Source organism: Mustela nivalis, assembly GCF_964662115.1.
Source record: "Mustela nivalis genome assembly, chromosome: 8".
NCBI classification, from domain to species: domain Eukaryota; kingdom Metazoa; phylum Chordata; class Mammalia; order Carnivora; family Mustelidae; genus Mustela; species Mustela nivalis.
In genome coordinates, this window is record NC_139027.1 from 52,898,725 (window position 1) to 52,924,800 (window position 26,076).

General features: G+C 40.3%; 1 protein-coding gene across 1 annotated transcript; it reads right to left on the reverse strand.

Annotated features, from left to right (window-relative positions):
* Window positions 1-8,882: 8,882 nt before the first annotated feature.
* On the reverse strand, window positions 8,883-19,924 carry SNRNP27 (small nuclear ribonucleoprotein U4/U6.U5 subunit 27). The gene is made up of 6 exons (XM_082744096.1): window positions 19,824-19,924; window positions 18,684-18,804; window positions 17,738-17,850; window positions 15,777-15,856; window positions 10,301-10,365; window positions 8,883-9,302 (listed from the first exon to the last, which is right to left on the reverse strand). The coding sequence occupies exons 1-6, from the start codon at window positions 19,855-19,857 to the stop codon at window positions 9,248-9,250; spliced, it is 468 nt and encodes a 155-aa protein (XP_082600222.1). The 5' UTR covers window positions 19,858-19,924; the 3' UTR covers window positions 8,883-9,247.
* Between the last annotated feature and the right edge of the window lie 6,152 nt (window positions 19,925-26,076).

Consider the following 26,076-nt stretch of genomic DNA (forward strand, 5'->3'; position numbering starts at 1 on the left):
AAGGCCCGGGCTCCACCCCCCCTTTCCAATTGGTGACAGGATTCGCAACTCCGCCTCGTGCTCCTTCCCTGTTTTCCATTGGTTCTATGCCGACAACCCCCTTTTGCTTTGTTAGTATTGGCCCAGAGCTACAGAAAGCGAGCCACTTTGCCTATCTCCCATTGGTGGAGCTGGCTGAAACCTCCCAGCTACGATGACGTCACCATCCTCCGGGCCCAGCGAGCCCTGAGTGGCTGGTGATCAGCAGTGCCGCCACTCCTCCCCTGATCTGGCATTGGCTGGGAGGGCTGACCTGGGCGCCGGCGCTGATTCACGGCCGCCGCTGGGCTCCGCTCCGTCCGGCCCATCCCGGCCCCGCCTCGGACCTGTTGCCCGGACCTGTCCCCGGGGAAAAGTTCCGAGAGCCTGCGGGTTATCCTTCGAGTGAAGGCTGGCACCGCGCGTCGCCTGGGCTCTTTGTCCTGCTCGGATTCCTGGCCGGAGCCCTTGGTCCGGCGGCCACAGTCCCAGAGGTTCCAGGCTTCCCAGCTCCCTGGCGGCTGTGGGCCCCGCTGCGAATCCCACTGAAGCGAGAGCGGCGCCGGCAACCTGGTGGGCCCGGGGCTTCCGCCGGCGCCACGTGGCTGTGGGGCTTGAAGGAATAGGCTTGCCTTGCGTTGAATGCTCGCCGCCCAGCGTTTTTTCTCCTCAGAAAGCGGCGGATCGCGCAGCCGTTTACAGCCCTGCGCGTCTCTGTTGGCACTCCCCAGCCTTACCCCAAGTGCAGGCATAATCACTCCCTCAAAAACTTACTGCATCGGGGCGCCTGGGTGGCTCAGAGGGTTAAGCCGCTGCCTTCGGCTCGGGTCGTGATCCCAGGGTCCTGGGATCGAGCCCCACATCGGGCTCTCCGCTCAGCAGGGAGCCTGCTTCCCTCTCTCTCTCTGCCTGCCTCTCCATCTACTTGTGATTTCTCTCTGTCAAATAAATAAATAAAATCTTAAAAAAACAAAAAACTTACTGCATCTACAGAATCCCCAGCGTTGGATCCCGAGATTTTTTGACCCAAATTTCGTTCAGGGTCTTTCCTTCCCTTTTAATTCTAGATGAAAACACTAAAAAACAAAACAAAACAAAAACCACAAAAAAAAAAAAAAACCCATGAACGAACAAACTATCTCTGTACAATATAAATGGTGTGTGTGGGGTGGGTACCAGTAGAAATACACAGAACTAAAAATTTAAGTATTATTCCCTAAGCCTATCAAGATTTATAACCCAAGTTATTGTTAATACATTGGCATCTCCATGTTAAAAAGGAGGAATAAATATCTTCATAAGCTTGAACATATTTCATAAAGCTTTAAAAAAAAAAAGCTTACTGTTGGCAATACATGAAAATAATAGCTTTGCTATATGTCACCTGCACTATCACTAATCCTTAATATGACCCCATTAGATAGATTAATAATTACATTTTGAACACGAGGAAACAGACCCAGAGAAGCTAAATGACTTTCCTTGTCATCCATTTAGCCAGAGATGGAGACTGAACCTAGACTAGATCTGTTTTGCCTAGAGCCCATGCTACCAATGCCTTAAACAAGAGTTAAGAAAGAGATTTCCTGACTGACTCACAAACACTGACACTCAAACACTTGGGGGGAGAGGAAGAAAAACATGTAATCATGGGACTTTTTTAAATGTGTCCTTCTTAGTCGTTGACAAATCCATTAAAATTAAAGTCAACAGAATTAACAAGTAGAATAAATGTAGTAAAGCATGCCTGACCTATAGGAAACATTTTCTGCTTTTAATGGTTAATTGAATCTAAAAGCTTATTTTTTTATGAGTGCTAATACACTGAAGATAAATGTATTAAAGAAAGCACAAAGAGAAATGAGAATGGGGATATGACATTTTTAACAAGTTTTTTTTTTTTTTTGCTTCAAGATTTCATTTATTTGAGAGAATGTGAGAGAGAATACTTGAGCAGTGGGAAGAGGGTGGGGAGAGGGACAGGGAGAAGCAGACTCCCTGCTGAGCAAGGAGCCAGATGTGGGACTTGATCCCAGGACCCTAAGTCATGACCTAAGCCAAAGGCAGATGCTTAACCAACTGAGCCACCCAGGTGCCCCCATTTAATAAGCATTTTAAAATTGCAAGTTATTTGTAATACAAATTTGAAAGTCATAATGAAATGAGTACCATCCTACTAAAGTACTAAAACTGATAATAGTAAAAACACTTCATTATCTTAAATTTGGATTTTATATACTTTTATATTTTCTGTGACTTTATCATGAACATTCAGCAGATTTCTTTATTCTTTGTCTTTTATCCTCAACTTTTTTTTTAGCCCAGTCTTATTTCAGTACCATATCCTTCCCTTTGAATCAATGTGATTGAAAACCACTACATAAAATGGGAAGAAAAGGTTGTCAGAAATAGAAAATTAGTATTTTAAATATCAATGGGCTTATTTATTTATTTTTTTGAAGATTCTTAAGTAATATCTGCACCCAACATGGGACTTGAATTTACAATCTTGAGATCAAGAGTTTCATGCTTTTCCAACTGAGCCAGCCAGATGACCACTAACAGGTTTATCTTAAACCATGGACAAGGGGTGCCTGGGTGGCTCAGTGTGGTTAAGGCCTCTGCCTTCGGCTCAGGTCATGATCCCAGGGGTCCTGGGATGGAGCCCCGCATCGGGCTCTCTGCTCAGCAGGGAGCCTGCTTCTTCCTCTCTCTCTGCCTGCCTCTCTGCCAAATAAATAAAATCTTTAAAAAAAAAAAAACATGGACAAAATGCTAAGTCATATTACAATCACAGAATTAGATGGAACAGTGGATTTTTTTTTTATCCCGTGGTGGTGATGGTGGTGGTGGTGGTGGTGGTGGAAGAAATTTTCAATTAGCCAGTACCACCACCTAGGAATTAGTATCATGAATTTTCAAGGGTATTTGGTGCCATCTACTGGAGATCAAGTAGTACAAAACAAAGACTTTGTTTTTCTAGAGATTATTTTACACAAATGTACACAATGTCTACTTAAGATAATCTAAAAGTATAGGTTTTGAAGAAAGAAGTAAAAATCCTAAAACAAAGTATAAATGGTGACCCCAGCACCTCGTCCCTCAAACGCATTATAAAAAGCATTGATCACTAGACACAAATCCAAAAATAAAAAATGGGAATTCCAGAATGTTTGAACCTAAACTTTGTGACCAGGACTTCTAATAAAAAGTTATGCACGAATATGGGTTGTCGAACACTAGTTCACATTTCCAAGCAGGCATCAAGATAAACTAACAGGGACGCCTGGGTGGCTCAGTTGGTTGAGCAGCTGCCTTCGGCTCAGGTCATGATCCCAGCGACCTGGGATGGAGTCCCACATCAGGCTCCTTGCTCCGCAGGGAGCCTGCTTCTCCCTCTGACTCTGCCTTCCACTCTGTCTGCCTGTGCTCGCTCACGCTCTCTCTCTGACAAATAAATAAATAAAATCTTTAAAAAAAAAGATAAACTAACAGACTTGGGAAAGAGAAAGAAAATGCTGAAAATGGGGAAGCATAAACACAGAAGGTATTATACTTGTTAGATAATCTTAACTGCATCTTTTAAAAGGCTAAGACCCAGCTTCCTTCCCTTGAGCGGCTTATGTTCCAGGATCGTATAGAATACTATGTAAACGCTAATGCCAAATGGCAGGTTCATTAAATGTTATGGTAATTGTGATAGAGATGCCTCTTCAGTGAATCCCTCAGAGTGGTAGGAAGATTACTGTGGTATTAAAATCCTTAAATATCTAAAAAGTTCCAAACTTTTGGGAGTTTGGGAGAGGGAATTTAAAAACCCTACTTGTAACTGAGCTTAGGACCTAATCACTACGATATTAAAATAAATTTTGTTTTTTGTTTCTGAGGAACTGATTTTATTCTTTGAAGTATAAAAATGAATGAAATTTGCTATGTCCATAATATGAACATAATATGTCCATAATATGAACCCCTTCTTTGTGGCTACTTTGGATGCTCTGATATCATATTATGAGATGATCTAATATCATGATACAAGCTTTAAAAACCTTTACTGCTTTCCAAAAATTAGTTACTCCATGAATATTTGTGACTTTAAAAACAGAGTAATATCTTAACAAAGTGGTAGTACATTTTACAAAACACTGTGGTAGCAGCTGAAAAAAGCAGAGGTGTATATATATTGGCATGGAAAGATCTCCAAGGCGGTGTTGAGTAAATAGGCTGTAAAATGTTCCTATAGCATATTATTTATGGGGGAAAAAAAAAAAAAAAGAACCCAAACTATGTACTTTCCTCCTTTGCAACTTTGTTACATATACAAGTATATAGTCAAAGGTCTGGAAGGATACACTGCAGAGGGGCAACAGGACCAGGACTGTTCAAAAGGGGGTTAGCTTTGTCTTAAAGTTTTAAAATTTTTACAGGAAAAAAATGTGTCCACTTATTACTTGGGTAACTAAAGGTTAACATAAAGATCAAAGGAAGTGGTTAAATGAAGAAAAGGTTACTGAACTATTTTCATGGATTGAGCAGATATTTTTGGGTGTTTTACTCTGTGCCAAGCACTATGTGGTGCTGGGGCTACAGCAGCAAACAAGACAGAAGCCCTGATTCTCAGAGCTGGATGTCTGGTGTTTAAGAACCAGACTGTAATAAATGAATACAGTATGTCAAGCAGTGATAACTGCTACTAGGAAAAGGAAACTTCGCAGAACATATGAAGAAACTGGAAGCTTCACATATGCTGGTGGGAATGTAAAATAGTGCAGCTGCTTTTGAAAACAGTTTGACAGTGCCTCAAAAAGTCAAACATTAATATATGAGCCAACAATTCCACTCCTAGTTATACACCCAAAAGAACTGAAAATATGTTCATATAAAACTCTGTGTACTAATGTTCAAAGCATCACTACTTATAAAAGCCAGAAAGTGAAGTACAAATGCCCATCAACTGATGAATTGTAAAAATATGGTAGATTCACAGACTATTAATTGACTTTAAAAAGGAATGAAGTAATGACACATGCTACAATGGGAACAAACCTTGAAAACATGTTAAGTGAAAGAAACCAGATATAAAAGGCCAAATACTGTATGATTCAATTTATATGAAATGTACAGAAGAGGCACATCTTTAAGATTTTATTTATTTACTGGAGAGAGAGTGAGAGAGCATGAGAGGGGAGAGGGTCAGAGGTAGAAGCAGACTACTTGCTGAGCAGGGAGCCCGATGCGGGACTTGATCCCGGGACTCCAGGATCATGACCCAAGGCAAAGGCAGTTGCCCAAACTGAGCCACCCAGGTGCCCGTTTTGGGTGCCAGAAGCACATTTTTAGAGACAAAATGTACATTAGTGATTTCAGGGGTGGTGGGAATGAGGGTGGCGGGGAAGGATGGAGAGCGACTGTTAATTGGGTATGGGATCTCTTTGGGGTGAAGAAAATATTTTGTAATTAGACAGTGATGATACATAGAATATACTAGGGATGCCTGGGTGGCTCAAGTCATAGTCCCCTATGTTGGGCTCCCTGCTCAGTGGCTCAGTGGGGATCCTGCTTCTCCTCTCCCTCAATCCCTCCTCCTGCTTGTGCTCTCTCTCAAGTAAATAAAATCTTAAAAAACACAAAAAACCCCCCAAACCCTGAATATGCTAAAACCCATTGAAATGGTACCACTGTAAAAGGGTGAATTTTTTGGTGTGTGAATTTCTCAATTTTTTTAAATGTTAAAGTAAGTAAAACAGGGTAAAGGAATAGAGAGGGAAGCAGGGTTGCTGTTTTGGATAGGATGGTCAGGAATGACCTTATTTTGGGCAAAGACATTCAGGAATGACCTTATTTTGGGCAAAGACATAAAGCCACCCCTGCAAATCAGGGTGGAAGTTGGGGAGCAGAAAGGAACATTCCAGGAGGAAGAGCAAGTGGAAAGACTCTGAGTTACAGTCACACATGTTCTCAAGGAACAGCAAGGTCAGGAGCTTGGTTAAAGGAAGCAGCAAGGAGGTAAGACTGTGGGAAGCCAAGGTTCAGACTGTATAGGGTTGTACACTGCAGTAAGGACTGGACTTTATTATTTAAGAAGATTTATTTATTTATTTTAGTGAGAGACAGAGAGCAAGAGCAAGTGAGAGTGAGTGTATGGGGGTGGGGGGGGGTGGGGTAGGCATGACAGAGGGAGAGGAGAGAATCCCAAGCAGACTCTGCAGCATGGAACCTGACACTGGGCTTGGTCTCATGACACTGAGATCATGAATTGAGTTGAAATCATGGCCTGATGCACATTTTAAAAGGTTTGCCTCTGCTGCTTCAAGAGAAGCTATTGCAGTAATCCAAGCAAGAGAGATAACTTATGTTAGTCTAGATGGTAGGTGGTCAGATTCAATGTCTATCAAATCACCATGATGTATACTTTAAATAACTTAAAGTTTTGTATGTCAATTATACCTCAGTAAATCTGGGGTAAAAAAGCAACAGTTGAATGCAAAATATACTGAGGTTAGAGCCAAAAAGTTTGCTAATGAATGTGGGGTATGTGCACAAATGTGGTCAGAAATAGTCCTTATTGTGGATAATTTAAAGACAAACAGCTCAGGTGGCAAAACTCCAAGCAAAATAATCTAACTACCTGGGGGAAGGAACATTCCTGCAATGGGTATTACAAACTGTGCAACTGATGTAGCGTAAATTCTAGTATTTCCTGCTTTTATGGTTTGAAGAGCCTCAGCTTTCTCATCTGGGAAATGAAAATAACAGTACCTGCTCTATCTCTTACGGATTAAATAAATAAATAAAATAAACCAAGGTGCTCTGTGCACTGTATTATGCAGTGCAGTCACACTACTATTATTTTCTTTGCAGGAAATGAATTTGCCAGGAAAATTTTTAAAGAACTACAACAGGTGATCAAATCTTAGATGTAATAATGATTTATAATCCAGCTAAAAATGCTTATAAAATTATTTACATACAAGGATGGTGATCATAGAATCCTTTTTTAAAGGTTTTTTTAAAAAGTAATCTCTATACCTAATATGGGGCTCTAACTTGTAACCCTGAGTCACATGCTCCACTGAATGAGCCAGCCAAGTGCCCCCAAATTTTTAAAAACAGCGAAAGACTTAAAAAAAAAAAAAACCAACCAATATGGGTGCCCATCAATAGGGACTACTATAGTCTGTCCTATAATGAGCTGTGACTGCTGCCCTTAAAAAACAGAGGCAATGTTACATGCACTGGTAAGAAACAATCCTGGGGCGCCTGGGTGGATCAGGTGGTTAAGTGCCAGACTCTTGATCTCAGTTCAGGTCTTGATCTCAGGGCTGTGAGTTCAAGCCTGCATTAGGCTCTATGCTAGACAGGAAGCCTACTTAAATAAAAGATAAGAGAAATAATTTTAGGAGGTACTAGTAAATTAAAAAAGGACAGGTGCAGAATAGTGTGTAGAGTCTGCTTATATTTGAATAACAAAGATATGTACACATATACGTTTGTGTATATATGGAATATCTCTAAAAGGATGCACAATTAGCTCTTCTCTATATACCCTTTGTTCTGTCTGAATTGTGTTCCATGTGTTTATATTACTTACTCAAAAATAAAGTAAAATAAAATCTAACCACAGAACCTCAAATATCAGCAAGGTATGAAACAGAATGGGTAGTGGTTATCATCTTTGGTATAAAAAGGGTTCCCCTCAACTAAGAAAAAGAAAAGTTTGCCAAAAGAAGCAGCTCCAAAGGGCGCATGGGTGGCTCAGTGGGTTAAACTGCTGCCTTCGGCCTAGGTCATAATCTCATGGTCCTAGGATCGAGTCCCGTATTGGGCTTTCTGCTCAGCAGGGAGCCTGCTTCCCTCTTTTTCTCTTCCTGCCTCTCTGCCTACTTGTGATCTCTGTCAAAAAAATTTTTTAAAAAATCTTTAAGAAAAAAAAAAAAAAAAAAAGAAGTGACTCCAAGACTTGGAATAAGCATTTAAGCATTTCACACGAATGTGTGTGTGTGTGTGTGTGTGTGTATATATATATATATATATATATATATATATATATATATATATATATATATATATATGACCAACATTTTTAATGTTCATCCTCCTTAGAAACTGAACAAATTAAAACCAAATACTATTTTACCAGATTGGAAATTAAAAAAGTATTACACCTGACACCGGTGCCCACATAGGAAAATCGGAATGCTTATACTTTACTGGTGAGAGATGGCTGTTACCTTTCTAGCCATACATATATCAAAAGCCTTAAGACATGCACACACACCCCTTTATCTCACCCAGCAATGCCACATCTAAGAATGGAACCTAAGGAAATAATGCAACAAGTACAAAAAGATGTATGTAACAGGAATACTACTCACAGTTTTAATTAAAACAGCAAGTCATGGGAGGGAAGCCAATGTTTGCTCATAAAAGATCAGTTAATAAATTATGGTACAACCAAGTAGCTAAATTTAACTAAAAGTTAAGTTTCTAAATAACACATAAGTATTAAAAACTGTTCACAGTACATGGGAGAAAAAGATCAACAAAGGAGAACAGCATATAAATTCTGATATAACGGGTAGGGACAATAAATAGATACCATAGGAGGCTGGAAAGACATATACCAAAATATTGTTTCTGGGGATAGATATAGGTGATTTTTGGCTCTTCTTTTTGCTTTTTGGTTTCTCCCAAGTTTTTATATAATAAGCATATATGGTTTTTAAAATGGGAAAAACAATAAATGGAGAAAATAATTGGGGCAAACCCCCCCGCCCCATTATTTCTAAGTTACTAATGAAATCTAAATCTATGTAGCGGAAGAAAACTGTGTAGGGGGAAAATTTTATATAGCAATACAAATATTTATCAAATACAAAAGGGTAGAAATATTGCTTTATTTGAGAAACTTACATCCAAATTACTTTTATGTGTTTAAAAAAGTCCTAACGTGCACCCAAGAAAACATATACAGATTCCACAATAATAAGAACAAAAAAATGGGGCTGACTGCCTCAAATGATATTTCCTAAAAGAAAAAAATGCAGTATTTAACTTTCCTTTTTGTGAGTCAGGGTATGTGAACTGCATACATCATAAATAAAAGTTTTCTTACTTTACAAGGAGGAAGGACTGTGATCCTGTTTTTGATGCATATTAAATATGAAATACAAAATCCACTCTTCTGAACAAGGTAAAGGAAAAAAATCATTCTTTATCATTTCGGTTTTCATGCAATGAAATCCAAAGGTCTGTTGAATCCGCCTTTTCGATTCATGTATTGCCTATGATGAGAAGAGAAAACTCATTGTGTATTAAAAAAAATTCTGGACTCCTCTTATTAAAAAAAATAATATAAATCATCTTTAAATTGGCAAAGTCTAGGGCAAAAAGTATTCATGGTTATTTAATGCACATTAAGGATATTATGTCATTTTCAAAATAACCTAAAGCCTTTCAGATTTCTTTAAAATCCAAAGAGAAGGATAGAAATATACTTCCAAAATTATTTGGAAAGGTTCTACAGACTTTAAAAAAAAAAAAGAAAAGGTTTAAAATCCTTATTTACAGGTATAATAAGGAAATAGAGAAGAGCTCTAAAATAGGTACCCATCATGTAAATCTGATTGCATATTGTACTAGTTCTCCTCATTAAGACTTTCTTTGAAAATAATTTTACAAAGGGCCGTTAATGATGATTCCTGTCCTCACCTTAACTCACAGCATTCTTAGATCACATTATACATATTCTAAGCTAATTGGAATACTAATCTTTTATCATTGGTAAAGGCTGAGAGAAAGGCATTTGAAGATGTCATTATGAATTCAGTGAAATTTCAGGTATGGATTGTTTATTTCTGTGGTACTAATAAAATATGCCTTAATATACTTAATATACTCAACAGAAAAATACATTTGTAGCTGAAATCCTTACACAATCATTCTAGGTTAATAATTCAGGAGGGATCCAACTTAAATCTGTAAATGTAGTAAAATTAAAGCCCAAAGACTTGAGAATATGCTGTTTTGAAAAAAGAACAATGCTGAGTTTTAAAAAATTTAAGCCAACAGCCTTCTCTGTAATAGAACTAATACTCTGTAATTAGTTCACATGTAAATTGGAAATTATTCTAACACACCAGAATATAAGCAAAGATCAAAACAAGGAACTATATGGAATCTGCTACATTTCCTACAAACACAACTATCTCATAAATAAATTCTTTCCCAAGTACCTAATTTTTATCATTAGTTCAAACATAGTCATGGGAGCTAAGCATACCTGTACTTCCTCTTCTGAGACACATTTATGGCATAGGCATTTACAGAACCATCCACCTTTTTCCCCTAGAGAAAAGCAATAAACAAATATAAAAAATGGGAAGGATATATTAAATGCCTCAAAGAGCTGGATCCTATAAACATACTCAAATGGCAAAATTCATTTAAGAATGGTGAAGCGCAATGAGAGAATTTTCAGATACTGATGATATTCCAAGAACTCCCATGTATTAAAACTCTGTTCCCATTTTTACAGTCACACATAATCTAACATATTCAAATATCCAAGCCAACAAACATTCATGGTATATATATATTTCTATGCAAGGCATGCAGAGAAATAGGTTCTTAACCTTTTTTGGTCCAAGAATTCTTTGAAACCAAATACCACTTACGGATATTTTCCCTAGGAAAATTTAACTTGTAACCTTAGCTCACAGCTCAAATCAGAGCTGGAACAGTCACCATTCATTCAGATCTCCTTTCTTGCATAGGCCTTGAAATTTTGATTTTTCAATCAAGAATCAGAATACAGGGGTGCCCAGGTGGCTCAGTCGATTGACTAAACATACAACTCTTGGTTTTGGCTCAGGTCATGATCTCAGGGTCATGAGATAGCCACACTCGGCTGGGGGTCTACTTGGGATTCTCTCCCTCGCCCTGTGCCCCTCTCCCTACCTCCCCTCTCTAAAATAAATAAATAAATAAATAAATAAATAAATAAATAAATCTTTAAAAAACCCAGAATGCAGAATAACAGGTGTTAATGTTAAGTGTCACTTTTATCTTAGCCCTTCTTATGTGGCATCTACCTTCTTTTTCACTAACTCCTTTATGGGTCTTTTGATCTGGCCAAGTTAACTCATCATTTGCTGTTTCTCATGTCTAAACTGCCTTCTCTGGGGTGCCTGGGTGGCTCAGTGGGTTAAAGCCTCTGCCTTCGGCTCAGGACATGATCCCAGGGTCCTGGGATCGAGCCCCGCATTGGGCTCTCTGCTCGGCAGGGAGCCTGCTTCCCTTCCTCTCTCTCTCTCTGCCTGCCTCTCTGCTTACTTGTGATCTCTGTCTGTCAAATAAATGGATAAAATCTTTAAAAAAAAATAAAATAAAATAAACTGCCTTCTCAACCGTCATCCAAGAACCCTAACCATCTAGTTCTTATCCACCATTCAAGGGCCAATTCCAGTGGTTCAGCTGACAGAAAGCACCCTCTAGGCTGTTAAAACTGTGCTTCCCTCATTAATACCTTCCATTTTCTACCTTCCATTTTCATGATGTATATACATGTTACTTTCTCTGAGACTGAAAGCTTCTTGATGGAGAGATACGGATATCAGTTACCTTTGCATTCTCACACCCTAGGCCACTGAACTTGCAGTGCTCAGAAAATGACTGTTAAATATATGAACACCAGAAATCAATGCCATCTCTTTCATACACATGTGACCTCCAATTCCCTCCCTCCCTCCCCCACCATTACTCATGGGAGTATCCCCTATCTGCATAGCACACTTACTAGGTCTCTCTGTTAGGATAAAAAAAGAATTATTTTCCACTGCCCTAAAGGAATGCACAGGTCGGGTATATATTTGAGGTAGAGCTAAAGTAAATGCACTTGGGGCTCAGTTGATCAAGTGTCTGACTCTTGATGTCGGCTCAGGTCATGATCTGGGGGTGGTGGGATTGAGCCCTGTGTCAGGCTTCACACTCAGTGGAGGTTCTGTTGGAGATTCTCTCTCTCCCTTTGCCACTTTCCTGCTTGCACTCTCTTCAAAACTGAATAAATAAATCTTAAAAAATAATAAATACATGTATTTGGTCTTACTTTTCTATTCCTGTTTTCACTATATTCTTGGGAGGGTGCGGAGAGTACAATACTGGGTAAATTACTTGAGGTGTATAATTTTACCTTCCCAAAAAGAGAAAGCAGGCATGATTTCGAAAGACTGGCTTAGAAAAGAAAGTAATGATTCTAACTATTTTATTAAGTTCAATTCCTAAAGGATTATCGGTTTTTGAAAACTATTTGAAGAGTTGTACATTATTAGCGTGTTTTGATTTACATGCTGAAATAGAAAATTACCCATTAACAAACATAACCGAACTCTGAAACATTCTAGAATGTGAAAATTTAAGGGAAAGTAAGTGACCACACTGGTACATGAAAAAGTAGCACAGACCTATGATGAAATATCACAAGATACACCATTACTGAAAGGCAAACGAACAGAGAAGCTTTACAACTGATAGCCATGAAACTAACTGCATATCAACTAGATTAACATCCTTGTAGATGTCCTTAAGAAAACAAATGACATCATTTGTTCTCATGGTAAGCCTTTATTTTTATGGGATGTATGAATTCTCACCTATTTTTTTCTTTTATTAAAGATTATTTATTTATTTATTTGACAGACAGAGACAGGCAGAGAGAGGAAGGGAAGAGCAGAGCACCTGATGTGGGGCTCGATTCTAAGACCCTGGGATCATGACCTGAGCCAAAGGCAGAGGCTTTAACCCACTGAGCCACCCAGGCGCCCCTATTTTTTTCTTTTATAAATAAACACCTTCAGCACAGACTACATTTAAAAGTATGGCTCCAGGGTCATGATCCCACAGTCCTGGGATTGAGGCCCATGGGGGGCTCCCTGCTCAGCTGAGAGCCTGCTCCTCCCTCTGCTCCTCCCCACGGCTCATGCTCTTTCTCTCTCAAATAAATAAATAAATAAAATCTTTAAAAAAAAAAAAAAGTATGGTTCCAGTTTCACATCTGATTCTCAGAATTTCAAACTTAACATCAAACAATAGAAACCTCTGCTCCAGCCCCCCAAAAATAATTCTGATAGATTCCCCTCCCTATTCTTCTAACAACAGCAAAATTACAGTGGCTTTACTTTGGAGATATTTTTGTTCACTCAGTGTACACATTAATAAACCATTTCACTTATAAACTACTCTTTGGCAAAACAAATAAGGATTTGGTGTACTCAAGGAAAAAAAACAGATACATAAACTGCATTAAATTCCAAAATGGGGAATAACCATTTGTGAGAACAAGAGCTCCTAATTTTCTTACCTCAAAACAGTCATGCCTGGGTATTCCTCTTAGGTTATATATACACTGTCATTTTAAAAACTTATGAGCTCTAGGGGCACTTGGGTGACTCATTAGGTTAAGCCTCTGCCTTTGGCTCAGGTCATGTTCCCAGAGTTCTGGGATCAAGCCCCAAATCAGGCTCTCTCAGGGGAGCCGGCTTCCCCTTCTCTCTGCCTACCTACCTCTCTGCCTACTTGCAATTTCTGTCAAATAAATAAAATCTTAAAAATAAAAACTAAAATTAAAAAAAAAAAAATGTGAGCTCTACACAATCACAACCATTAGTGAGAAACTTTTACAGATTCTGAGATTATCCCAATCCATTCACAAGATTTGGATTATTTTTGACATATTTTTCTTTCTTTTTTTTTTTTTTAAAGATTTATTTATTTGACAGAGAGAAATCACAAGTAGACAGAGAGGCAGCCAGAGAGAGAGAGAGAGGGAAGCAAGCTCCCTGCTGAGCAGAGAGCTCGATGCGGGACCCGATCCCAGGACCCTGAGATCACGACCTGAGCCGAAGGCAGCGGCTTAATCCACTGAGCCACCCAGGCGCCCCTGACATATTTTTCTTAAGAACCTATTTCCATTTACAAAACTAAATGGACTTAAAATTCTAGAGAATGTTTTTAAATTATATTCTCAAAGAAAATATATATTCCTTCCACACATACTCTCTATTCTTACTAGCTCCTTCTCTCTCCTCTCCTCTTTCCACATCCTCTATCTCTCCTCCCCCCATTTCTCTTTCTTTCCCATCTCCCTATCTCTTTCTACGCTTTACCCCACCCCCCAACCTATAATCCCTTCTCTTCATCATCATCTTCAAAAACCCTCCCTCTTTTTCCTCCCCCAGTTCCTTATTCTCTTCAGTATTATGATCAAGGCTAGCAAATTTCCTAGTGATTGGAAAATCACTTTCCAATTCTCCCCTCTTCTGAGCTTTGAGATATATATACAGCTACCCAATGTCATCTTTCTCTGCAGCTGAATTTCATTCTTGTTTAACAGCATTTCTCTGTCCTAGAACCCTTTCTTGGTTAATCCCATTTCCTAGTGTTTCAGCCTGTCACTTTGGAGTCCTCAAAGACTACTCACTCCCACCACCACCACCAAATCTGGCTCCTGAGTAGATTCAATATTCAGGCCTCAATTCAGGCCTTCATCATCTTTCATTTGCATGACCCAGCAGTTCTCCTTGCCTCCAACCTAACCTGTCTCCTATCTGTCCTCCATGTTGTCCTGGCTCATCTTTCTTTCTTTCTTTTTTTTTTTTTAAAGATTTTATTTATTTATTTGACAGAGAGAAATCACAAGTAGTCGGAGAGGCAGGCAGAGAGAGAGAGAGGAAGGGAAGCAGGCTCCCTGCCGAGCAGAGAGCCCAATGCGGGGCTCGATCCCAGGACCCTGGGATCATGTCCTGAGCCGAAGGCAGAGGCTTTATCCCACTGAGCCACCCAGGCGCCCTTTTCTTTTTTTTTTTTAAGACTTTATTTATTTATTTGACAGAGAGGGATCACAAGTAAGCAGAGAAGCAGGCAGAGGGAGAGGGAGAAGCAGACTTCCTGCCGAGCAGAGAGCCCGATGCGGGGCTTGATCCCAGGACCCTGAGATCGTGACCTGAGCTGAAAGCAGAGGCTTAACCCACTGAGTCACTCAGGTGCCCCCTGGCTCATCTTTCTAAATGCACATATCATTGCTTCTATTCCTCAGCACCTAAAGAATCAACTCTAAGTTTCTTAGCATGGCTGAGAGTATCAAAAGCTTCCACAATTTGCTCCCTATCCCACTTTCTTTTTTTTTTTTTTTACGATTTTATTTATTTATTTTCAGACAGAGATCACAAGTAGGCAGAGAAGCAGGCAGAGAGAGAGAAAGGAGGGAGCAGGCTCCCCGCTGAGCAGAGAGCCCGATGCGGGGCTTGATCCCAGGACCCTGGGATCATGACCCGAGCCAAAAGCAGAGGCTTAACCCACTGAGCCACCCAGGCGCCCCCCCATCCCACTTTCTAACCTCATTCCTAGCCCATCAGCACCTCTTACTAGTCACTGAATTTAAAATTCCCACAACACACTATGCTCCTTCATGCCTACATACATTCTCATGAGCTCTTCCCTCTATTCAAATGATCTTCCTCCTCTTCATCTGATCACCCTGAAGATAAACATCAGGCAAACACTCCCCAAATTCTAACGGCAGCTTAGTGCTTCCTTCTCTATGCTCTCAATGCTCTTCACACAGATACTTCATGTCTTCTAAAGGAAAAAACTTGAGTGAATGGAAGAAATTATGAGCAACAGTAAAATAATATGGAAATTTGTGGCAGTATGAACGGATTAATTCAAATTGGAATGTTTAACTGGCTACATGTTTTACTTACTTTTGTGGAGTCAAAAGAGGCAAATCCCATTAATTTCATCATTTCTATTTCTTCCTCTGTTTTGCCCTCTAAGTCTTCCTCTGCAAAAAAATAACACAAAAATAAAAATTTTTTTTAACTCCTATCACTTTATATATAGACATCCCACCTTCCCGAAGTTTGTGGTATACCACTTTGCTTTTAGAAAAGACCTACATTAGGGGCACCTGAGTGGCTTAGTCAGTTTTAGTCAGTTAAGCATCCAGTTCGTGGTTTTGGCTCAGGTCATGATCTTGCAGTTGTACGATCGAGCACCTGTCGGGCTCTGAGTTCAGTGTGAAGTCTGCTTCAGATTCTTTCTCCCTTTCCCCTCCCTGCTTGTGCTTGCTTGCACACACACACTCTCTAAAGTAAATACTTTAAAAGAAAAAAAAAAAAGACCTATGTTAGTACTTTTTTTTGCTAACCAAAAGAAATGTGAAGAGGATTTTTATTTTATTTTTTTAAGATTATTTATTTATTTATTTGACAGAGAGAAGTAGAGACAAGTAGATGGAGAGGCAGGCAGAGAGAGAGAGAGAGGGAAGCAGGCTCCCTGCTAAGCAGAGAGCCCGATGCGGGACTCGATCCCAGGACCCTGAGATCATGACCTGAGCCGAAGGCAGCGGCTTAACCCACTGAGCCACCCAGGCGCCCCAAGAGGATTTTTATTTTTAAGAAAAAAGCAATTACTGTACTAATGTAGGTCTTTTTTGTTTTTTCTTTAAAGATTTTATTTATTAATTTGACAGAGAGAGACACAGCAAGACAGGGAAAACAAGCAGGGGGAGTGGGAAAGGGAAAAGCAAGGAGCCAGAAGCAGGGCTCGATCCCAGAACCCTGGGATCATGAGCTGAGGCGAAAGCAGCCGCTTAACAACTGAGTCAACCAGGCGCCCCCTAATGTAGGTCTTTTGTAAAAGCAAAGTGGTGTACCACAAACTTTCAGAAAGCATGACTCTTTGCTTTATGCCATTTTAGCTTAGGAAAGGTTTCATAGGAAAGTTCAACTTTTGTACCCAGGGGTAGGGGCCAATGACATGGGACATGACCTGTATAAAAAGGGTGGTGGCAACAGATTAACAGTTATTTCAAGGTGCTTGGGTGGCTCAGTTGGTTAAGCTTCTGCCTTTAGCTCAGGTCATGGTCCTGGCAGGGTTCCCTGCTAGGCAGGGAGTCTGCTTCTGCCTCTCCCCTGTCTCTCCTCTCTGCTCCTATTCTTGCTTGCCCCCCCCCCCCACTCTCTCTCTCTCAAAAATTACATAATATCTTTAAAAAAAAAGTTATTCCATCTCAGCAGCAGAGAACACACAAACAATTAGCTAAAGACTTGGAAATTGGAAAAAAATTCCTCCTCAGTTTGGACACAGTGTAACTTAAGATGCCCAGAGGAAATATGCTCTCCATCCTCCGTCAGAAGAGAATGCTTAAAAAAGGACATGCTTGGAGCGCCTGGGTGGCTCAGTGGGTTAAGGCCTCTACCTTTGGCTCAGGTCATGGTGCCAGGGTCATGGGATAGAGCCCTGCATTGGGCTCTCTGCTCAGCAGGGAGCCTGTTTCCTCTTCTCTCTCTCTGCCACGTGTGATCTCTGTCAAATAAATTAATAAAATATTTCCAAAAAAAAAAAAAAAAAAAAAAAAAAAAGGACATGCTTGGAGCCTTTGGGCAGGACCACTTTTAATGTCAGATACAACACTACTTTTGAAGGTACTTCCAAAATAGAATATTCTCATTTTTAACTGTCCTTCTTATATCAAGAGCACCACAGAAAACCAGTAACTCACTAAGGTACAATAATAACAAAATCTCAATACCATATGCAATGAACACTAAAAAAACTAATACTTAAATGTCCCCAAATTATGCTTTTATAATTTTATCATGACTAAAGTTATATGAATACAGCTGTGTTTTTCCTACAGTTATTTATCTAATAACATTACCAGTAATCTGGCGTTCTTTGCTCTTTGTTTCTTTTGTTTCTTTCTTTTCCTCATCTCTTCTTTCTTTCAGTCGAGAAGGGGAAGGAGATGTGGATCTATGTCGTCTTGGGGACCTAATATTCAATAAGTAAAGATATCAGAAGCAGAGATATAACTGATGACTAGTGTTGACTGGCAAACATGTACATGAGCTCCAAAAAGGTAAAGGCTGAACAAAAGCCAGGTTCCGAGAATTCCATTCCCCATAGCAGAACAAGGAAGAAGGTTCTGCCTAGGCCCTCACTGTTAACAAAAAGCCAAAAGTGTAATTTATTGCTTTAATCATCAGTCTCAGTGCAGCCAGGGCTGAAAAAATTTTCTACAAGGCAGAAAAATAAGTTTCCAACAATTACAAACATACAAAAAAGTTGACTTAAACAGCAATTGATACTTAAGAATCAACAGTCCATTTCTAAGGTTCTTTCAAGATGTCACATTCTTGTTTATATATTTGAGTAAACCATCATCACCAAAAAGTTAGTAAAAACGAAACAGGGACACCTGGCTGGTTCAGTCCGTGGAACATGCGACTCCTGATCTCAGGACTGCGAGTTGGTGCCCACACTGGGTATAGAGATTACTTATAAAAATGAAATCTTAAACAAAACCAAAGAAATCCTAAAACCAAAAAACCCCAAAATACAAAACCTTTACTTCCTACTCCTGCCAAGCACCACGCTAGTGTTTTTCATGTATTATTTCTCACTGCCTCCTCAAGGCAACTCTATGGCATAGTGTGTGATTAACCCCGTCTTACCAATGTAAATGTTCAGTTTAAAATAAGGTGGGCTTAAGTTCCCCTCATTTCATCAAACTGTAAATTCCTTCTAAGTGATAAAAACAAAACTAAGGGTAGCGACTAGTTTCTTTGGGGCTGGTACAACTTCTGGGTTGTTTCCGCACTCACCTGGAGCGTCTTCTGTGTGGGGATCGAGAGCGGCTCCTTCGCCGATCTCTCTCCCGGGACCGGGACCTTTCTCGGCGCCTGCGTTCTCGCTCACGGGACGTGGACCGGGACCGCCTGCGCTCTAACACAAACACACAAAATCTTTTTTGCAGAGGCAAAACATTACTTCAAATTTCTAGAGCAGCGCCGTCCGATGGAAATATAATGCCAGCCCTTTCTAGGAGTCATATTGAAAAAATTAAAAGACACAGGTAGCATTAATTTTAATATTGTTATTTGACCCAATATATCCCCAACTATTCTCATTTCGCCATGTACGCGATATAAAAATTACTGAGATGACTTTTTTTTTTTTTTTTTTTGGTGTTTAATAGGAAATCTGGAGTGTATTCTATACTTAAAAACAGCAGTTCCTAATTCGGACTGAGCACATTTTAAGTGCTCAATAGCAGTATGTGGATCGTGGCCTCATTCAACTTTGGAGTCTTGACTAGTTGAAAGTGATAAAAAACCAACCAGACGAAGAAGAACAGAGGGTCTAAGTGAGATCTCCCGACCGAAGTCCTGTTCTTTACTTCCCACTGCCTTATTTATGGGGGTGGGCGCCAGAAGATACCACGAGACACGCTCCCTGGACGCAAAATTCTAAACATCGCTTTCCCTATTACATAAACTGGGCAGGAAACGAACGATGAGCATTCAAGAACTAGCCATTACCAGACGCTGAGTGTTATGGAATGTGACATTAATTCTCAGGCCAGTTTTTAAAGATAGGTAGTACTACCCCCATGTCTAATTACGGTCATTCGGCCTCAGAAAGGCCGGATGACTTGAACAAAGCCACCCAGAAATTAAGTGAGGGAACCATGGTCTGATTCTCAATCCTTCAAGTATAAACAGGTTATTGCATGAGTCTGACGGAGAGTCCGCGAAACTCTAACTCAGAGAAGGGAAAACTGCCTTCACACCGGAGGGCTGAAAAGTACAGGGTTCAAGTCTTCGTACCCCCACCCCCACTCTTCTCCTCCTCAGGAGAATAAGGCCCCTTTCTCCGCTGCGCTCGTACTTGGGGTGAGAAAAGGGAAGGGGGGCCACGCCTCTGACCAAGGGCCAGACCAGCCAAATTCCTTCTGGACTCACCCCTCCGTGGGGAGCGGCTGCGACTGCGACCCATTCGTAATCTTCCTTCGCCTCACCCTGCCCCGGAAGCGACTGCGCAACAACGTCCGGGAAGATCGGGTACTGAGCTTTTCATCGCCGACTGGAAAACGTAGACACGACTCTGGACAGTTCCGGTTGTAAAGGAGGGAGGCTGGGCTGAGCCCGCCTAGAATCGTGCAGTCTGCCGGACTGCCACGACGTCTGAGCGTGGACGTTGTCACCTGAGACTCTCCAACAAGCGCCATACAAGCTCCATAGCCCAGTTTTTGAGTCCTGCTTGCAGATGCTTCTTGCCACCAGAAACTAAAGCCAGATACCAGAAGCCATAGACTCCAAACAAGACCCCTTGACACAGTTTTCCACTGGTTTGGTTCAGTTCAGCCGCGTGCTAACCCTCCACATAGCCTGCGGCTCACTGACATCTAATTGTAGTAACAGAGAACACAGCTATCAGTGCCATGATAGATCTGACTGCACCCATTTTAAGGGAAGAAAAGATTGGCGCACTCATTCTGAGACGTCTCCTCTCCACACCCCCCACCTCAAAAGCCCCAAGGTCCACTTGCTTACCAGCCCCTTAAGTACCATAACCCCATAAAACGCTGACCATGAGACCTAATAGGAAAAACGTGCCTATAGAACATGAGCCCCCCCTTCTCTATTCTCTAGCTACTGAATAAATTACCTGCTTGCCCTCAAATACTGTTTCGTTATTTGGCAAACGGTATTGAGTAGGAAAAAAAGAACAAAACCTTCCATTTTGGTAACAAGATTCTGGTGAGAACAGAGTTATCATATCTGCTCCTCTAGCCCCGCTTTCCCAGTGGCTTCCCATCTTTGCGTCCATGATGGGCTTTAAAATGTGCTATTGAAGGACATTTGGGTGGTTCAGTTGGTTAAGAGTCTGTCTTAATCAGGGTCAAGGGATCAAAGCCCACATCAGGCTTGTTGCTCAGCAGGGAACCGGCTTCAGCCTCTGCCTGCTGTTCTCCTTCATTTTCTTGTTCTCTCTCTGACAAATAAAATCTTAAAAAATAAATAAATAAATAAAATGTGCTACTTGATATTATATAAAGGCCCGGTAAAAGCTGTATATCCTCCACCCTGATACAGTTCTCATTTTCCCATTTTTCTTTCTAGTTCTTGCCCACACCCATAAAATATTTTATACCAAACCAATTCTAGACATACCATACACAAAGTTTATGTCCATACAGGGAAGTGCTATGATGGGCCAGGGGTCAGAAGGAGCAAGGGGAAAACATAGGTGAGAGCCTTTATTGTGGTTTTTGCATGCAGGAATAGCAGAGGCGGGGAAGCCCAAGAGGTTTTGTTTGTTAGAGAGGGAGAGGGAGGGGTGGGGTAGAGGAAGAGGGGGACAGAGAATCTCAAGCAGGCTCCGTGCCCAGCCCTCAGCTGAGTCTGACGCAGGGCTGCATCTCATGGCACTGAGGTTATGACCTGAGCCAAAATCGAGTTGGATGCTTAATTGACTGAGCCACTCAAGGCACCCCAAGGTAAGAGATTTAAGAGGTAAGAAAAATTTCAGTGTGCTTTGGGACATAGGGGCTATCCCGAGTTGTTTGGTACCTGGTCCTGGGGTCATTAGAGCAGAGCAGTATTGCCTTGGCTTGTGAAACTTTGATAAAGAAGGTGGTTGCACACCTATATACCAGAGGATTAATCAGTGAAAAAAAAACACAAGTCTGCTCCTGAGTAATTTGCAGTCCAGTGAGGGCTACACACACCTAAATAGCGTGCAAGTGCATCTATAGGGAAAGAATTAGATTCTGCAGGACAGGTCCCTAACGGTTTTGAGGGGGAGGATTGGCAAGAAGTCTCTATGAGGAAATAATGACCAAACAAGACCTGAAGGAGTAGAAATTAGCCAGGAGAATGGAGTGACATTTGTGGGGAGAGATGGAAGAGATTGTCCAGGTAGAGACTGAATGTGTGAAGACAAGAAGCAAGAAAAAGGAAATGTAGAGGCTGGAGTAGGTTTGTAAACTGGGGTTGTGGTGAAGAGTTATTGTGAGACAAAGGCACCAGGGAGTCTTTGAGGGAATCAGATTTGAGTTTATTCAGAGAACTACTGATGTGGATACTTGACTAGAGGGGGGATATAATAGGAGGCTGGTAAAATAATCTAGATGGGAAATTACTGGCATGTTCTAAAATGGTATCCGTAGGTAAGGTGGAAAGTGGCTGTATTTGAGAAATAGTTGCTAAAATGGGAAATACTTGATGATTTTTGGATACAGATGATGGGAGAATTAGAAGATTCAAGAATGACGTTAAAATTGAATAGCTAGATGGTAGCATCACTTGCTAAGATTAAGACATACATGAAAAATTCAGGAGAAAGATGATGTCCAGATCTGGACATGCTAATTTGAGGTGCCTCTGTGAGCACTCAGGAGGAGATGCCAACTAGATGTGTATTTGAAGCTCACTGGAGAGATCCAGGCTGGAACTACAGAAAAACAATCAATCAGAGGGGCGCCTGGGTGGCTCAGTCAGTTAAGGGTCTGCCTTGAGGTCAGGTCATGATCCCAGGGATTTGGGATTGAGCCCCATGTTGGGCTTCTTGCTCAGTGCAGAGTCTGCTTCTCCCTGTCTTGTGTTTTCTCTCAAATAAAATCTTAAAAAAAAAAAAAAAAAGAAGGAAAGAAAATCATCAGAATACAGATGTTCATTTGAAGCCATTGGAGTACATGAAATCTCCTGGTGCAGGTTCAGCCATTGGAGTACATGAAATCTCCTGGTGCAGGTTCAGACAAAAAAGGGCCCGGAGACAGCCAGAAGAGACTAAGATGGGTCACCAAAAGAACACTAAGGAGTGGACAGAGAAACAGAATGAGCCAGGTGTGAAGTCAGAGAAGTTTAAGAGAAGGCTGCTTTTTTTTTTTTTTTTTTTAAGATTTTATTCATTCATTCGAGATCGCAGGTAGGCAGAGAAGCAAGCAGAGAGGAGGAAGCAGGCTCCCCGCCAAGCAGAGAGCCCGATGTGGGACTCGATCCCAGAACCCCGAGATCATGACCTGAGCCCAAGGCAGAGGCTTAACCCACTGAGCCACCCAGGCGCTCCAGAAGGCTGCTTTTTAAGGAGGAGAAAGTAGTAAAAAAAACAAAAACAAAACAAAAAAAAACCCTCATCTAACCTATTGAATTTAGCAACAAAGTCTTTGTTGACTCAAGTTTTAGTGGAGTTGAGTTGTGCATGGGTTTTTAAGTGGAGACAGAATTTGGAGAACCCTTATGAGTAGTTTAACTGACGCAGGGCAAAATATGGCAGTGGGTGGAAGTAAATGTTGGAAGGTTTTTCAAAGATGTTGAGAAACTTAACCACATTTAAATACTGGTATGAGGGGTGTCTGGGTGGCTCAGTGGGTTAAGCCACTGCCTTCAGCTCAGGTCATGATCTCAGGGTCTCTGCTCAGCAGGGAGCCTGCTTCCTCCTCTCTCTCTGCCTGCCTCTCTGCCTACTTGTGATCTTTGTCAAATAAATAAAATCTTAAAAAAAAAAAATACTGGTATGAATGAGTCAGAAAAGAAGTAAAGATACAGAAGAGAAAGGGAAAAACCAAAGGAGTAAGTTCCCTAAAGGAGATCAAACCTTATCTGAGGGCGCCTGGGTGGCTCAGTGGGTTAAGCCTCTACCTTTGGCTCAGGTCATGATCTCAGGGTCCTGGGATTGAGTCCCGAATCGGGCTCTCTGCTAAGTGGAGAGCCTGCTTCTCCCTCTCTGCCTGCCTCTCTGCCTACTTGTGATTTCTCTCTGTGTGTGTCAAATAGATAAACAAAATCTTTAAAAAAAAGAAACAAAAAACCAAAACCTTATCTGGGAAACGAAATGGTGTGTTTCCAAAAGTCTCCTTCCCCTTTAAATTGTGGGACAGAAATGGGTTGTGCTAGGGCTTCCTTACTTACTGATCAAACTGCCTTCTCTCAGGATGTAGGTTACCCAGCACTGTGTATCTCTCAGCACTGTACCTGGAAGAAAATCCTTTATATTTCTGATAAACAGTTTGAGGTACCCTCATTCCATTTTAATGGAATTCAAGTGGAGTAGGATCAACACTTGTGACCACACTTGCTTTTAAGTTCCCTCCCCAACCAGACAGTAGTTTTCCAATAAAGGCAAACTGTATTTAAAGTATGTGTATACCTTACATAAGAACCAACATTAGTAATCTGTGCCTGTCCGCAAATGTTCTCTAGCCTTGGTTAAATTTTGTTTTACTTTGCTAGTCCTATTTTTAAAAAATCACCAGCTTTTACAAAAGTATTGTACTTTATCATTACATGTGGGTGCATGCCGCTGAGTCAATAATCTTCCCCCTAAATTAGATGCAGTCAGACCTCTACTTAACAGTGATTGATGATGTTTGAGGCTTTTTGCTTTTATATCCCTGCATCTGGACCCTGGGAAAAATGTCAAACTCTCTGGCTAAGGAGGAATTGTACCAGGTCTTTTGTGTTTTTTAGGTTCACATTGCTTGAAATTATGAACCAACATTATCATTTCAAGTATTTGATCTACCATTGGCACCCCGGCTCTAATAGCTATTATTAACATGGGTTCGTCTTTAAGGGAATATAACTTTTGACATAGTTTCAACATAAATAGTTCAATATTCTGGACCAACTATTCAACAGAACTTTCTGCAACAACAGAAATATTCTACATCTATCCCATCTGATACTGTAGTCACTAGGTACATGTGGTTACTAAGCACAATGTACCTAGTATACTGAGGAAGTAAATTTTAACTTTTATTTAAATTTTATTAACTTAAATAGCCACAAGGGCTCCTGGGTGGCTCAGTCAGTCAAGCATCTGACTCTTAATCTCAGCTCAGGTCTTGATCTCAGGATCTTGAGTTCAAGCCCTTAAAAATGGATGAGTGCTGCATGTTCTATTCAAGTGATGAATCACTACATTCTGCTCCTGAAACCAGTACTATATTCAATGTTAGCTAACTTGAATTTAAATAAATTTTAAAAAATAACCAGAGTGATCCTTGGTAACCTCACTTTTGCACTTGATACTGAAAATTATGGATATATACTGGTAATCCCATTGAAAGACTTAAAATGTGATAAAATGTGAGCCACTGAACAGTTACTAAAACTAGTGACTACCACTGTTCATTTAATTTTGACTGTACCTTGCTAAGTTTCAAGGGAAATCCATTTAAAAAAAGGTATTTTCATATTCCTCTTTGATAATTTAGCATGAGGCTCTAGAATGTTTTCTCTTAAGGACCGCTATTTTACTTTGAGTAAACTGATGCTAAAAACCAATTTACTGATAATAATTATTAATGGATAAATATCGTTTTCTAGCCTTAGTAACTTAAAAAAAAAGATCTGGCAATGACTATGAGACAAAAGGCAGTCAAACAAAAGCTTTCATATAATGGTTTATATGATACTTTAGCTGATACTATTAATACTTTATGGAAAATATGCCTATTGAAAAGAATGAAAAGTTGCTGCTAAGGAAATAAAAACAAAAGCAAATTTCTACTATCAGTAGCTGACAAATTATCAATTTCTCTGATGAGAACACAACCTACTTGTGACTGAAGAAATAGCTCTTATTTGTGGATAAAATTCAAATAACCACATAATTCAAATTAAGGTTCTTTATATTTTTTAGCAAGGAACCTCTGATGCTAGAATAAGACAGAAAAAAAGCATCTCATGAAAGATACGTTACAGCCAAATATAAAAACAAGAAAAGCAGCCTCTTGATATAGCTGAATTATTGTATTTAAAACATTTAAACTAAGGGGCACCTGGGTGGTTCAGTTGTTAAGCGTCTGTCTTCGGCTCAGGTCATGATCCCAGGGTTCTGGAATCAAGCCCCGCATTGGGCTCCCTGCTCAGCAAGAAGCCTGCTTCCCCCTCTCCCACTCCCCTTGCTTGTGTTCCCTCTCTCGCTGTGTCTCTGTCAAATAAATAAATAAAATCTTTTAAAAAAATGAAATAATAAAATAAAACATTTAAGCTAAAGTTTGGGGGTGGGAGAGGGAGAGGCATTTAAAAGTTTCCTTTAAGTCAAAGAGGATTAATTTTGAAAGGAGAAAAGCAATTTATGAACCTATGGGCAAATTACTGAGGATGAAAAACTATCAAATTCTAGAAGTTAAATCTAATTGGGAAAAAATCTAACTAGAAAGAGAAAAAGTTTGTTTGTTTTTGGTCCATTTTATATAAGAGCTTA